The 16302-nt window shown below is 50.2% G+C and overlaps 1 protein-coding gene across 1 annotated transcript; it reads left to right on the top strand.

Moving 5' to 3' along the window:
* The first annotated feature begins 7917 nt into the window (after positions 1-7917).
* MS4A15 (membrane spanning 4-domains A15) lies at positions 7918-16042 on the top strand. The gene is given in 7 exon segments (XM_038564503.1): positions 7918-7960; positions 7963-8135; positions 10692-10736; positions 10778-10855; positions 11852-11908; positions 14150-14233; positions 15122-16042. Coding segments are annotated over 7 exon segments (957 nt in total). The 3' UTR covers positions 15599-16042.
* The last annotated feature ends 260 nt before the right edge of the window (positions 16043-16302 follow it).

The following is a 16302-nucleotide window of genomic DNA, read 5'->3' as shown; positions in this document are numbered from 1 at the left end:
GGTGATCAATCTAGCACTTTCTATACTTGATAGGTCTTCTAAGCACAACATCTCCAAAGAAACGAGAGCTTTAAATGATACACTGGACCAGATGGATTTCACAGATATCTACAGAACTTTGCATCCAAACTCAACTGAATACACATTCTTCTCAAGTGCACATGGAACTTTCTCCAGAATAGACCACATACCGGTCACAAATCGGGTCTGAACCGATACCAAAAGATTGGGATCGTCCCCTGCATATTCTCAGACCATAATGCTTTGAAATTAGAACTAAATCACAACAAGAAGTTTGGAAGTACCTCAAACACGTGGAGGTTAAGGACCATCCTGCTAAAAGATGAAAGGGTCAACCAGGAAATTAAGGAAGAATTAAAAAGATTCATGGAAACTAATGAGAATTAAGATACAACCGTTCAAAATCTTTGGTATGCAGCAAAAGCAGTCCTAAGTGGGAAATACATCGCAATACAAGCATCCATTCAAAAACTGGAAAGAACTCAAATACAAAAGCTAACCTTACACATAAAGGAGCTAGAGAAAAAACAGCAAATAGATCCTACACCCAGGAGAAGAAGAGAGTTAATAAAGATTCGAGCAGAACTCAACGAAATCGAGACCAGAAGAACTGTGGAACAGATCAACAGAACCAGGAGTTGGTTCTTTGAAAGAATTAATAAGATAGATAAACCATTAGCCAGCCTTATTAAAAAGAAGAGAGAGAAGACTCAAATTAATAAAATCATGAATGAGAAAGGAGAGATCACTACCAACACCAAGGAAATACAAACGATTTTAAAAACATATTATGAACAGCTATACGCCAATAAATTAGGCAATCTAGAAGAAATGGACGCATTCCTGGAAAGCCACAAACTACCAAAACTGGAACAGGAAGAAATAGAAAACCTGGACAGGCCAATAACCAGGGACGAAATTGAAGCAGTCATCAAAAACCTCCCAAGATACAAGAGTCCAGGGCCAGATGGCTTCCCAGGGGAATTCTATCAAACGTTTAAAGAAGAAACCATACCTATTCTCCTAAAGATGTTTGGAAAGATAGAAAGAGATGGAGTACTTCCAAATCCGTTCTATGAGGACAGCATCACCTTAATTCCAAAACCAGACAAAGACCCCACCAAAAAGGAGAATTACAGACCAATATCCCTGATGAACATGGATGCAAAAATTCTCAACAAGATACTAGCCAATAGGATCCAACAGTACCTTAAGAAAATTATTCACCATGACCAAGTAGGATTTATCCCTGGGACACAAGGCTGGTTCAACACCCGTAAAACAATCAATGTGATTCATCATATCAGCAAGAGAAAAACCAAGAACCATATGATCCTCTCATTAGATGTAGAGAAAGCATTTGACAAAATACAGCATCCATTTCTGATCAAAACTCTTCAGAGTGTAGGGATAGAGGGAACATTCCTCGACATCTTAAAAGCCATCTATGAAAAGCCCACAGCAAATATCATTCTCAATGGGGAAGCACTGGGAGCCTTTCCCCTAAGATCAGGAACAAGACAGGGATGTCCACTCTCACCACTGCTATTCAACATAGTACTAGAAGTCCTAGCCTCAGCAATCAGACAACAAAAAGAAATAAAGGCATTCAAATTGGCAAAGAAGAAGTCAAACTCTCCCTCTTCACCGATGACATGATACTCTACCTAGAAAACCCAAAACACTCCACCCCAAGATTGCTAGAACTCATACAGCAATTCAGTAGCGTGGCAGGATACAAAATCAATGCCCAGAAATCAGTGCATTTCTATACACTAACAATGAGACTGAAGAAAGAGAAATTAAGGAGTCAATCCCATTTACAATTGCACCCAAAAGCATAAGATACCTAGGAATAAGCCTAACCAAAGAGGTAAAGGATCTATACCCTCAAAACTATAGAACACTTCTGAAAGGAATTGAGGAAGACACAAAGAGATGGAAAAATATTCCATGCTCATGGATTGGCAGAATTAATATTGTGAAAATGTCAAGGTTACCCAGAGCAATTTACACGTTTAATGCAATTCCTATCAAAATACCATGGACTTTCTTCAGAGAGTTAGAACAAATTATTTTATGATTTGTGTGGAATCAGAAAAGACCCCGAATAGCCAGGGGAATTTTAAGAAAGAAAACCATATCGGGGGGCATCACAATGTCAGATTTCAGGTTATACTACGAAGATGTGGTCATCAAGACAGTGTGGTACTGGCACTAAAAACAGACACATAGATCAATGGAACAGAATAGAGAACCCAGAAGTGGACCCTGAACTTTATGGTCAACTAATATTTGATAAAGGAAGAAAGATATCCACTGGAAGAAAGACAGTCTCTTCAGTAAATGGTGCTGGGAAAATTGGACATCCACATGCAGAAGAATGAAACTAGACCACTCTCTTGCACCAAAAACAAAGATAAACTCAAAATGGATGAAAGATCTAAATGTGAGACAAGATTCCATCAAAATCCTAGAGGAGAACACAGGCAACACCCTTTTTGAACTCGGCCACAGTAACTTCTTGCAAGATACATCCACGAAGGCAAAAGAAACAAAAGCAAAAATGAACTATTGGGACTTCATCAAGGTAAGAAGCTTTTGCACAGCAAAGGATACAGTCAACAAAACTCAAAGACAACCTACAGAATGGGAGAAGATATTTGCAAAGGACGTATCAGATAAAGGGCTAGTTTCCAAGATCTATAAAGAACTTATTAAACTCAACAGCAAAGAAACAAACAATCCAATCATGAAATGGGCAAAAGACATGAACAGAGGAAGACTTAGACATGGCCAACACGCACATGAGAAAATGCTCCACATCACTTGCCATCAGGGAAATACAAATCAAAACCACGATGAGATACCACCTCACACCAGTGAGAATGGGGAAAATTAACAAGGCAGGAAACCACAAATCCTGGAGAGATGCTGAGAAAGGGGAACCCTCTTACTGTTGGTGGGAATGTGATCTGGCGCAGCCACTCTGGAAAACTGTGTGGAGGTTCCTCAAAGAGTTAAAAATAGACCTGCCCTGTGACCCAGCAATTGCACTGCTGGGGATTTACCCCAAAGATACAGATGCAATGAAACGCCGGGACACCTTGCACCCCGATGTTTATAGCAGCAATGTCCATAATAGCCAAACTGTGGAAGGAGCCTCGGTGTCCATCAAAAGAAGAATGGATAAAGAAGATGTGGTTTATGTACACAATGGAATATTCCTCAGCCATTAGAAACGACAAATACCCACCATTCTGCTTCAACGTGGATGGAACTGGAGGGTATTATGCTGAGTGAAGTAAGTCAGTCGGAGAAGGACAAACAGTGTATGTTCTCATTCATTTGGGGAATATAAATAATAGTGAAAGGGAATAGAGGGGAAGGGAGAAGAAATGGGTAGGAAATATCAGAAAGGGAGACAGAACGTAAAGACTGCTAACTCTGGGAAACGAACTAGGGGTGGTAGAAGGGGAGGAGGGCGGGGGGTGGGAGTGAATGGGTGACGGGCACTGGGGGTTATTCTGTATGTTGGTAAATTGAGCACCAATAAAAAAATAAATTAAAAAAAAAGAAGTTGCTATGGCTGAAGTCAAAGAGGTCTCTGTTCTCCCCTAGGATTTTGATGTTTACTAATGTTCCACATTTAGGTCTTTCATCCATTTTAAACTTACTTTTGTGCATGGTGTAAGAAAGTGGTCCAGTTTCTTCTTCTGCATGTGGCTGTCCAGTTTTCCCAACACCATTTATTGAAGAGACTTTTTTCCACTGGATACTTTGTCCTGCTTTGTGAAAGATTAATTGACCATATGGTTGTGGGGCCACTTCTGAGTCTTCTCTTCTGTTCCATTGATCTATGTGTCTAGTCTTGTGCCAGTACCACGCTGTTTTGATGACCACAGCTTTGTAGTACAGCTGGAAGTCCAGAATCATGATGCCTTCCAGCTTCGGTTTTCTTTCTCAGGATTGCTTTGGCTATTCAGGCTCTTTTGCAGTTCCACACAAGTTTTAGGATTCTACACTGCCATTTCTGACCTTCATTTTACCAGTTTACAAAATGGGCTGAATAACACCTACCTCACAGGCCTGTTGTAAGGGTCCATGGTTCCCCTACAGATGATAGTTCTTTACAAACTGTACAGGGCTGTGCATATGAGGAGCCAGCACTACCCTTGCTCATTCAGGCATTCATAACATGCCTATTATTGGTGTCTGGGTGCCTTCTGCATCTGTCACAGGTGATATTCTGCTGGTGGGTGCCCTATAAACTCCTGGAGGCAGGAGACCATGACTTCCCCTCTTTTCCACATGACTCACCCTGGCTCACATGCATTAGTGTTTAAGGTGAGCTGGTTGATTGGTTGGTAAGGAAAAAAGTTTTCCTTCTGGGTGTCACAGAGCCAGTGGCATGAGCCAGGTGGCCTCCAGAATGTGACCAAGGGATGGTCCCCAGCCTGAGGGTACCGAGGCACTGTCCTGGCAGCTGGGGTGGGTGGAGAGGGGAGATTCCGAGTCTCGGGAATTCTGTGACACTTCTGTGCTCAGGACCGCCACCCAGTCGCACCTTAGTAACAGAAAGATATTTTTAGGTGTTTTCCCTTCTTGAGAAGGGGAGAGGAAGGTGAGATCTTGGTTTCAGCACATTCTCACCTCCAACCCAGGAGAGATGTTGTTAATTCCAACTGCTCCCTTCAGTGCTGCTCAGGGAAGACCCAGGACAGACCACAGGGAAGGCTCAGCAACTGTCTACAACCCGCCCTAGAAGTCGGGCAGTTTTCACCCATCCCGCATGAAATGACAACTCTACAGGCAAAGCAGTGAACTTTTCACCAAGTTGCATCTGCTCCATGGAAAGCTTTTGTCCTTTTACTCTAAAATTCTGTCCCTCTTTCCTTTTGGGTGTCACATATCCTTTCTAGATACTGGCAAGAACACTGGTAATCTCTTTAAATGAACTGCTTTGAGGAGGCAGAAAATTGGATGGGTTCAGCGGTTAGTTTCTACCCTGCTGCTCTGTGGACTTAGAATCCTTACTCTGGGGAGTAGGGCACAAGCACTGGGCCCCTCCCTCCAACAAAGGCAGGGTTCAAACCCAGGAGTGAATGAGGTCCTTAAAGTCATCACTCCTCCCCCCGGGGGGCAGGAGTCTAGAAGCCAGCCCAGTTCTCCCACTGAGGTGCTTGGTGACCGTGGGAGACACCTTCACCCTCTCTGAAGCTCCTTTTCCTCTGCTAATAGCCCAGGCCTGTTTCTCCCTCAGAGCGAAAAGAGGGCTTCAGTGTCCGGTGTTCACACTCCCCTTGGCAGGGACCTGTGATGCAGGTGGCCCTCCTCTGCCCAGACTCCCCGTCTTCTGCTTCCTCACTCCCTCTTCCACTTCCTTGGGCTCTCAGACCAGGTCATAGCTGGCAGTGTCCTCAGCAACCATGTCTGCCTCCCAAATATGTCTGTCTGAGTGGAGGAGGCCAATGTGTGGGGAAGAGAAGGGACTGAAGAAGAGAAAGAGAATAGCAATTGCATGGGGTGAGGGAGGTGACAGCAGAGCCTCCGAGGACCCTTGTATTAGGTCCATGTCCTCCTTGGGGACATCCCTGAGCTCCCCCTTACTTTGCAGACCTCTCCTAGCACTGGCCCTGCTCCCCATTTCGAGGTGTCAGGAGGGCAGGACACTGGTCTTAACTCACCTCTGTATTCTCAGCCCCTACACTTGGTGCTCATCATAAATGCATAATAATCACCTGTTGGACTGAAGAGCAAATTTCTCTTGCTTCTCCTATTAGCCTCTAGGCTCCTCGACATGGACTCTGTCTGATCCCTATTTCCTTTCATTTTTGGAGAGTGTCACAGTCAGGAGAAGCCATATTATGCTGCTGTCACAAACAGCTCTGGCTTAACACAATAAAGATTTATCTCTTCCCTGAGTTCATCTGCCCTGGGAGCTCCTCTCCCCATCATCCGCACTCAGGGACCCAGATAGACGAAGCAGCCTCTGTCTGGAATATTGCGAGTCACTATGATCAAGAGAGAAAGGTGCCTGGGTTCTCTGAAACTAAATGCCTCCACCTTGAAGCTGTGTATTTCCTTCCAATCACATTTATTTAGCAAAAACAAGTCATGCGGCCACAACAAATATTAAGGCGCCCAGAATGAGAGAGCTGGAACCATGGGCAGATCTCAATCACTGGGGCAGCCACAGGAGGATACAGGCAGGCTTTGAAGGTGAGCTAACTTGGACCTGAACCTCTGGGGCGGCCACAGGAGGATACAGGCAGGTTTTGGAGATGGGCTAACTTGGACCTGAACCCCTGCTCTGCCAACTAGCTGCCGTGTCACCCAAATAATCCCTCTACTGCTCAGAGCCTTGCTTGTCTTGTCCATAAAATAAACTCTCAGGAATTATCAGAGCATCCTTGTGAGTATAAGAAATAACATTTTTGAAATGCTTGGAAAAAAGAAAATTCTCAAAAACAAAACAAGTCTATTATAAGCTCTTGTTAACCCGGTACCTGGCAGTGTGAAGCAAGGTGGAGCTTAGTCACTATGAATTCCTGGGTGGTGCCTCCAGTCATGGAAAACTTGCCTAACAGCCTATGGGTACTCTTTGCTTTTTCTTTGCAGCAAGTCCAACACTCTGTCCACTGATGTAGGTCAGACATAGCACAAAAAATGGCTCAGAGGCCCCCCAGGAGACACGTGAGCATCATCACCCCAAGAACCAGGAGGCTCAGAGCTTTTGCAGACCCACAGAGAATTTGCTACATCGTCGGCAAACTGGCTCCCCCTGGTGAGAAGCGTGTCTGATAGCTCTCGGAGCACAGGAAAAAATGCCCTGTTAAACTGCTTAAAAATGAACTGTTCACTGTGACTAGTTTATACATCTTATTTTTAGGAAAACATTTTAGAAAAAATAGCTTTATAACAAATCACACTCCACAGTGCTTTGGATCAAGTTCATGTGCATTATTCCAATATAATTCATGCCAAACCCTATAAGATTGGTAACAGTGTCATTATTCCCATTTTACAGGTAAGGAAACTGAGGCAAGGGGAGGTGACCATCTTGTCCCATGTCTTACAGTAGCAAGAGAGGCCAGGATTCAAATGCTGACTTCTATCTCTGCAGCCTGCACTGAACCTGTTAATGCCAATGATAGGGCTGACTTTTTTTTTTTTTTTTTTTTTTGACTTTTTAATTTCATTGTCTGATCTGGCAGATTCATTCATCAATCTTCTGGGCCCTAGTAAACTCATCATTTGACAGCTGGGTGTTTTTCCCCAAAGTGTTTGCTTAGGCCAGCCCCACACAGTGCTTCTATAATCCATGTATTTCTCAGCTACATTAATAGCAATTGTTTGCGTGGCCAAAGAGAAAGTCTCCACAGCCAGAAATGGCCCAGGGTCATAACTGACACCAGCTCATCAGCCGAGGCTGAGGGACAGGAAATGGCAGGTGAGTTCCAATAGCCGAGGCTGAGGGACAGGAAATGGCAGGTGAGTTCCAATCTATGAGTAAAGAAGGTTGTGCTGCTTCAGCTCTGCCTCACACTAGCTGTGTGTTCTTGGGCAAGTCACTTGCCTTCTCTAGAGAAAGGAGGTAGTTTAAGTACATGCTTCTCCTAAACGTCCTTTCCATGTAATATAGCACAAAGATTGAGAGCAGGGCTTCTGGGGTCAGAGATGAGAAATCAAGCCCTGGCCTTGCCTCACCTAGGGGCCCTTGATTTAGGACATCCTTCACTTCTCGGAGTGAAGTTCCCTCAACGACAATTGATAATCAGAGATTTTGGGGATGTCCTCAGGGGCTGCAGTGAGCAGGGTTATGCAGGCTCCATGCAAATGCATAAATGTCATCATCATCTCCCAAGCCTTTGTCTCCCAGGCCCTCCAAGCACCATGTCTGCAGCTCCTGCCAGCAATGGGGTGTTTGTCGTCATCCCAGCAATGCCAGTGGCCTCCGCCCACCTCCGGCCATCCTGCCCACCTCCATGTGCCAGCCTCCTGGGGTTTTGCTGTTTGAGGAGCCACTGGGGGTACAGACACCAAGGGCCATCCAGCTGCCTGACCTACGGCCCATGGAGACGTTCCTGACTGGAGAGCCCAAAGCTTTAGGGGTAAGAGCCTCCCCAGGCCCTGTGAGGCATGTGTGTATGCAGAGGTGCCAGGCAGGGAGAGAATGGCTCCAGCACAAGAGCATTCACCACCTCAGAGGGGAAGAGACAATCCCTAATACTTAGTGGAGACTTGAGGATTCAGCTGCATACCAGACAGATGGGCCCATCCTCCACAGGGCTCAGAGAGAGCACACCAGCAGACAAATGACTAAAATAATCCCAAGCAGGGTAATGAGATTGAATATGATGGATGTGGGAGGGGCAACAAGCAAGGATGAGCAGATAGGTTCATTTAGGCTAAAACCTGGATGCTGAAGCCAAGGGTAGACGGGGAGCAGAGGGGAGTGCTCAGAGGATGAAGGAACAGCTGATGCAAAGGCCTGGAGGTGGGAATTCGAACTGTTCAAGGACAAACTAGAAGGTTAACATGGCTGGGATGTAATGAGCAAAGGAAGAGGGGGAGATTAGATGGAGTTGGAGTGATCCATGAAAGATGTCCCATAAGGTCTTTGCCAATCTCAGATGGCCTTGAGAACAGTTCTCTGGGCAAGAAGAAAATATCAAATAGACAGACAGACAGATAAATATATTCACCCTTATACATTACAAATATAGTTTCTTCAGTTTGTCCTTTGGCCTTAGTTCCTCCAAATGGAGGATGGAAACATAGCTTAGGCAGTAGTGATGATGACCATGGTGATGGTGATGCTTATGATGATAATGATGCTGCTGCTGCTGCTGATGGTGGTGGTGACGATGGCTGCGGCACCCCTGAGAGGAGCACACACAGAGCCATGGAATGTGCATGCATTGGTTCCTTAGATTCTCATCACCACTTTGTGAGATGGGACCACAGTTCCCTTTGGACAGATTAGGAAGCAAAGGCTGGTCAAAGTCCAAGGCCACACAGTTGCTAAGGGGCATCCTGTTCCCCAGGATGGCCTGACTATACGGTTCCACTTTCAACCCCCCTGCTCGGTAGCATCCAGGAGCTCTGGCTTGAATACACTAAAGACCGCACCATGTCCCCTGGTGTGTGAAGGGATTAGAGACAGTGAACAGAGGTGGTGTCATCAGCCATTGGACTCCTGAAACCTCAGAGCAGACCAAGAAACCCATGATGTCCAGAGGGATTTGGTAAGACAATTATAAATTGCTGGAAAACACAGAATGTGGAAACTACAAATAGGTGTTTGGGAGTGTCACCCAGTAGAGGAACACCAGCTTTAGAGTTAACTGGCCTGCCCCTTCATCCTAGGAGACTACAGACAAGTTACTAAACATCTCTGAGTCTCAGTTTCCTTGTCTCCAAATTAGAATAGAAATACCTCCTTCATCATGTTAGGATTAAAGGAGATAATGTCTAAAAACATACAGCACGTTGCTCAGTGTAGACAGGCATGTGGGCAGAGGCAGCTTTGTTCTCTGATCTGTGCTCACAGCAGTGGGGTTGTCCAATAGTAGGAGAAGAGCCTGTAGAGGGGAGCAGTGCTGGTGGCTGGGACACCATGCCACCTAAGCAAGCTGCAAAGATGAAAGACATGCAGCTCAAGAGAAAATGGGACAGAAGATTCAAAGTGGCCATGCCCATAAATGTCTAACTTCCCAGCACACTCAAGTCAGAAAGATAATACATCTTCCACATGACTCGCCAAAAAATGATTCTGGCTGTTTACAGTGAGAACTGCCAGTAGTACACAGACCACAATGGCTTGAGTGGTGGTGTGCACCTCCTCATTGATGGGGCTTGTTGAGAAATCAGGAGCTGGAAAGAGTTCCCGGATTAGGCAGAGGTTGAATGTGGGGTCCTCCAGTGTCCCCACTCAGTCCTAGAATTCAATCCTTACCAAAAAACATACGAAAAACATATGGCATTACTTACCAGAAGCCCACATGGCCCCTTCCTTGGGAAAACCATCCTACTTCTGGGAAATGGATCAGTGGGGTGCTGATCTGCGTCCAGATGTCAGCTGGGTAGGAGGCAGCTCCAGCACCTAGCTGGCATGGATCAGTGATAGATGCTCAAATGAGAAAGCTAACAAGGGGTGGTGGAAAGGGGGGTTGGTGTGACTGGGTGATGGGCACTGAGGGGGGCACCTGACGGGATGAGCACTGGGTGTTGTTATATGTTGGCAAATCGAACTCCAATTTTAAAAATATATAAAGAAGAAGAAGAAGAAGAAGAAGAAGAAGAAGGAGGAGGAGGAGGAGGAGGAGGAGGAGGAGGAGGAGGAGGAGGAAGAAGAAGGAGAAGGAGAAGGAGAAGAAGAAGAAGAAGAAGAACTGAAAGCTAAGGAAACCAGGTAGCAACAACACAGAGCGATGCTTGGGGTCTATGGGTCAGAGCACAAAGATGCAGACCCGTAAAGACACGGAAATAGGCGGGGGTGGGGGGTCTCGCGGATGTGGGAGCTGATTTTCCTTCTTTAGACAGTCCTTCAGGGTTGCTACCCGGATGTCTCCTCAAAAGAACGGAGTCGAGTTTACTTCCCAGAGGCTGAGGGGTGGAGGGGGGGGGCGGCCCGCCAGCTTGGCTGAGCCGCGCGGTCTCTGTAGACAGTGCAGATCCTCATCGGCCTCATCCACCTGGGCTCCGGCTGCTCCTGGTCCTGCTCCTGGTCCTGCTCCTGGTCCTGCTCCTGGTCCTGCTCCTGGTCCGCCACGGCCACGCGGGGATGCTCTTCATTGAAGGCGGTGTCCCCTTCTGGGGAGGAGCCTGCGTGAGTGCAGGCCGTTGGGGCTCACCTCCTGCTCTGCGCCCGCCACACCACATTCTCTTGGGCACAGCGGACCTAGGTCTAAATCTAAGTCCTAACTGCAAACCCTAATCACACACCTATGCTAGGCACCACTCCTGCCTAGGAAAAGCTCCCAGCAAAGAGCCTGGCACAGAGAAGGTTCCCAAAACAGACAGGATGCAGGGGTGAGCGCAGGGCTAAGAGATACTAACCATCCTGGATAACCTGGATACTAACCTCACCCTGCAGCCAAACCCCAGCCTGCAGAAACCCTTCAACCGCCCCCTCCCATGGGTCCTAGCCCACCAAGAGCTCTGTCCTCTAGGGGTCTGACCAGCCCTGAAGCCCCCCAATCCATTCCTCTGCCCATACCCTGGCCAGCCTGGCCATCCCCACCCTGTCCCCTGCAGCAGAATTGGGGAGCACATGGTTAATGGCAAATCTCCAACATCAAGAGAGCACTTCAGCGTTTACACAGCCCTGTCTACACCTGAGTCTCCCAGCCACCCTGGGAGAGCAAAGGCTTGGGAGCAAGGTCAGTGGGGTCTGAACCCCAGCTCCTGTGCCACCACATGTCACCATGGAGTCCCTTAGCCAAGTTACCCAATCTCCAGCCCTGGCTTCCTCATCTAAAAAGCATAGTCCTGGCCCAGCCTACCCCAGAGTTTGGGGAAATTAGAAGTAAGGCATGTGAGAGCTAGTTACTAACCCTGGATTTGCAGCAAACAGTGATATCACTTTGTAGCAATGCCCCCTTTAGAGAGGGCTAGATTTGCATAACATGTGAATGATGTCACTGAAATCATTCACTTTGCCAACTATGGCCTGAGTTCCCTGGACGGGCCTTCTAGTAATCAGGGGACACCTTTACAGACAGATCCAGAAAGCAGGGGAGGGTGACAGCCAAGAGGCTGCTGCCCTCTCCCTACCTGGTGTCCTGGCCGAAGAGTCACTGGGGTCCCCTCTTCCCCCCCACAGTTTGTCATCTCTGGGTCCCTCTCAGTGGCAGCCGAGAAGAGCCACACCAGCTGCTTGGTAAGTCTGAATGGGGTACCCAGGACTACTCCACTCTGCCCCTCCCATCCCATCTGTTCACTCATTCAACAAACATTTCCTGGGGCCTGCTGAGTGCTCCCAGACATGGGACAGGAGGAACCAAGATATACTTCACAATACAGGGCAGAAAGTGAGGGTCCCCAGACCAAGTGCTCATGATCATTCAGAGAAAGGGAAGATCAGAAAGGTCTCTTGAAAAAGGAGAGGATAAGCTGGGCATTGGTGGAAGAACAGGATTTGAAAATACAGAGGGAAAACGAGCAGCCAAGGAGGGGCCATGGGCAGGGTTGCCATGAAAACCATATGGGGCTCCCTCTGACCAAGGCAGAGCTCTGGGAAAGCAAGTGGAGAGATGCAGTAGGTCCACATGGCCGAGGCTTGGACCTCTCTGCAAGTCACGAGAAGCAATGAGGGCTGTGAACTGAGGCGCATCCAGCATGCAGCATGCTCCAGGCTCAGAGAACACAGCAGTGAAGGTCAAGTCCCTGCCCTCCTGGAGCTTACACTCCGGTGTCTGCTAAGACACCCAAACTCAACTAACAAAGTAGTTGCAGAGCATGAAGAGTGTCACAAGGGAAGCACACGGGGTAGTGTGGGAGTCATTCCTCTTAGAACGAACAGTTGGGGGTCCCAGGGCAGGTGCCCCTGAGCTCGCTGTTCAGACGGAGACAGTCACAGAGGATCCTGGGCGCCAGCATCCCCGGGAGGGAGAGCCTGGGCATCAGGACAGAAGGAGTCAGGGCAGTTTACAGGAGGTGAAGGAGGTAGAGAGGGCGGACTCGGCTGAGAGGGAGAGGGGAGAGAGATGAATCAGAGCTTAGAGGGGACCTTGGGATTTATTTTGAGGGACTTTATCTAAGGGAGGCCACTGGGAATGGAAATGGATATTCCTTGTCCTATTTGCATTCTTGGGAGCTGTCCAGTGCTGGGCACCTGGTGAAGAATGGATCATAACCGGACGGAACTGGACTCAGGAACCCCCAGGCCATAAAGTCCAGGAGTGCTGGGACCTGACCTCTGTCCCTAAGGCTCACTGTGGCTGGAACAATGCCTGGCTGCAGCAGCTACTCAGTAGCACTTTGTTGGATTAATTAACTGATTTCCTGTGAGGCCACTCTGGTCTCCATTACTTCCTCAATGTCATTTAAAAAAAGAAAAAAGAAAAGAAAAAGAGGAGTCAGGGATCTTTGAACCTGAGCAGGTCCCGCAGCCCCAGCTCCCTACAAGTGGTCTCCAGTATAGAGCCAAGGCTTAGTTAGCCACAGGTTCCCGGCCGCTGGGTCAAGAGTATCGAGTTCTGGCTGCAAAGGGAGGGTGAGCCTTGAGTGGTGGCCTGGACCACCCAGGGATCCCCTTGCTCTGCCTACCTGGAACCTCACAGAAATGACCCCATCACCTCTCCAACTGGGCCTCAGTGTCCCAGCAGAAGGTCTCCCTGACTCCTGCCCCTGGGGCAGCTGCAGCTGCAGGGTGCTCAGCCTGGGGTGGGGGTACGATGTGAGCCTGGAGCTCGCTGCACACAGCACCCAGAGAGGCCATGAAGGAGGGCGGCCCTCTCCCAAGGTGACAGAGGTAAGGAAGGCTTCAGGGCAGCCCCTGAGGCCCCGGGTAGGGAAGGGACCCGGGAGAAGGAAGAGGAGTCCGGAAGCACACCGCTCCCATGGCAGGGTGGCCACGGAGCCCTGGGCACAGGACCCCATGGCGGGGAGGGCTATTGCCTCCGTCCTTTCCTCTTTCTCCTCCTGGCTTCTTCCCTCTGCTCCTTTTCTTCATGTCTGTCTCCCTCCTGCAGGTGAGGAGCAGCCTCCATGGCGGCCTTTGCGGGGACAGCCGTTCTGCTCATGGACTTTGGTGTCACCCAGCTGGGTGTGTTGTCAGGCCCCTCAGGAGCGGGAATACTCGGAGGATGCCAGAGCCACACCAGGAGGCGGTAGGGGGCCGTGGTAGGCAGGAGGGTGCGACAGGGGAGGCCCCGGGGTCCTGGGCGGGGGCAGAACTTGTCAGTCCTGGTGCCCCAGGGCCGCTGCTGGGGGCCTGCGGGGAGAGCCCAGGAGAAGGGGCCGGGAGGCCGCAGGACCGGCTGCAGGTGGCCTGGCTCCGCCAGCTCTGCCACGTGGGGCGTGGGGCTGTGGGACCTGGGCAAGTTATGGTCCCTCGGGGGCCCTTTCCTCCTGTACCCTAGAGCGCTGGGCTTGCCTTGACTGTGGGTGTGGTCCCCAGGATGCGGGCAGGGGCTCTCTGGCTGTGCTGACCGTCGTCACCACCTACTTTGGGTGTCGAGCCACCCGCGCTCGAGCCAGCCGGGTGAGTACCCCCCCCCACGTCTACCCAAGCGGGGCCTCTGAGGAGGGCTGCTGGCTGCGAGGGCTCCTCTTCCAGCCTCTTGCTTCCTTCCTCGGGCGCTGCCTCCCCATGGACCTCCCCACCGCGCACTCCTCGGCCGGGCACCCGGTGAAGTCTGGGGAAGATGCGGCTCTTCTCCCCGAGGCCCCAGGGCAGCGGCCGCGCCAGGGCTGTTAGCCGGGTGCCCAGCAGCGGGAGGCCGGCGCGGGGGACCAGGGGCTGTGCCTACGGGTGAGCGGGCCCCTCGGGGAGCTCCCAGGCCTTGAGGCAGATCGGGCCAGTACAGAGGGCAGCACGACGACTGACGACTCGGGGAAATTAGCTTAGTTTCCCCAAATCTGGAGAAGAGTGAAGACAGGGAAAGCGGCGAGGAGCGCGGGATGGAGCAGCGGCCCCACGGGAAGTGCAGCCACACCACCAGGCGCGGGTGCTGCTCCCAGGGGACTTTTGCAAACTGGAGATGAGGCCACTGAAAGGCTTTGCGCAGAGGACTGCGTGCTCACAGGGAACGAAACCAATCCGGAGGGTTCCCCTTGAACCTTGAACCGCCCCCCAGGCCCCAGAGGAGTCAGGGCAGGGGAGGCCCAGGGAGAAGGAACGCCAGAACTTCAGCTCCTAGACAAATGCGGCTTCTGTCTGTTTTGTTCACTGCGGTACTCACAACGCCTGGTCATCGTCGGTCCCCGTAAGTATTTTTGAAATATTCGATCCTACAGATGAGTCCGGCCGATTCACTTCGGGATTCATTCCCAGGGCGCTGTTCTCAGAATGTCCACGGGGGCACGGTTGCAAGGCCGCCGGCAGGCGCCAGCGCCCTCCAGGACATCGGGGCTCTCTTTATCTTTGCAGCCCGTGATTTTCCTGCCCAACCTCTTAAGTACGGACTTCAGTATCCCCAGCCCCGCAGCCTCTCCACCGCCTGCCTATGACAATGTGGCATATATGCCAAGGAGCCATCGGAGTAGAGGCCTCTCCGCGGTTGGAAGCCAGCTTTCCTCCTGTGGGCCCAGCCTCTCTCCCCCACCCCATCCTCACTACTGTGGCGCCCGAGTGAAGCCTTCCCCAAGGACATCCCCACACATCTCCCTCGGTGGCTTCCTTCCTAAAAGAGCTAGTGGGTGTCAAGGAACCGTCCCCCAGCGTCCTGGGCCCCATTCCCCTTCTGGGAATGTCCCCACGCGCTCCTCTGTATTTCTCTCTGCTCAACAGGAGGCAGCCGTGGCCTCATTGGCAGACAGGTTCAATGGCTGCCCTCAAGCCTTGGGAAGACCATTAAGCTCAGCAGCCCAGAATCCTCCAGAAAAGAGTACTAAGTCCAAGGGCTGAGGCCAGGACTAGCTGTGGCCTGACCTCTGGGTCTGCAGGCTCCAAGACCAGCTCTGCGCTTTGTCATCTGCTGCTCAGTTTTCCTGGAAACCAAAGCATTAACTAGATGGCATTTAAGGCCCTTCCAGTTCCCCAGGGATCCCCGAAGTCCTGCTCTAAGTCAGGGGATATTCTGGAAAAGCTTGTTTTCCTTATCTGTAAAGTGGAGTTGCTATTGACTCCAGCACTGCTCACCTGCCAGGTTTGGGGAGGTTTCAGGGGAAGGCTGAAGCCAGCCCTCAGCACCCCATCAGCATCTGCAGGTACACAGTCCTGGCGGTCCCTCCCCCACTCACTCTCCCCCCTGGGGAGCAGAGCTGCCTCTGAAGGTGACCACCCACGGGGCTGGGGCTGGGGCAAAGGAGACACAATGTCAGAAGTCCTGGTGGATGCTTCTTCTCCATACTGTGGGCGGAAATAAACTGTGTGGCTTACATTTTGAGCTGGTCTCATTGCAGTGACTTTTTCTTTTCAACCTCAGGGGCTACAAAGATTTGTTCCATATTTATCAGAAGACTTGGGTCCCATTGTCACAGAACCGAGGCATCTCTGGGAGCCGGGGTCTGTGTGGGGTGATCCTGGCACTTGGTCTGCCCCCACCTGAGTGCAAACAAGCAGGCATTCATAGGCCCTTCTACAGTGGAGGACACGGGAGCTTGAAGAGG

Source organism: Canis lupus, chromosome 18, assembly GCF_011100685.1.
Source record: "Canis lupus familiaris isolate Mischka breed German Shepherd chromosome 18, alternate assembly UU_Cfam_GSD_1.0, whole genome shotgun sequence".
Lineage (NCBI taxonomy): Eukaryota > Metazoa > Chordata > Mammalia > Carnivora > Canidae > Canis > Canis lupus.
The sequence above is the reverse complement of the archived record's forward strand: the minus strand, read 5'-3'. Positions and strand labels throughout refer to the sequence as shown.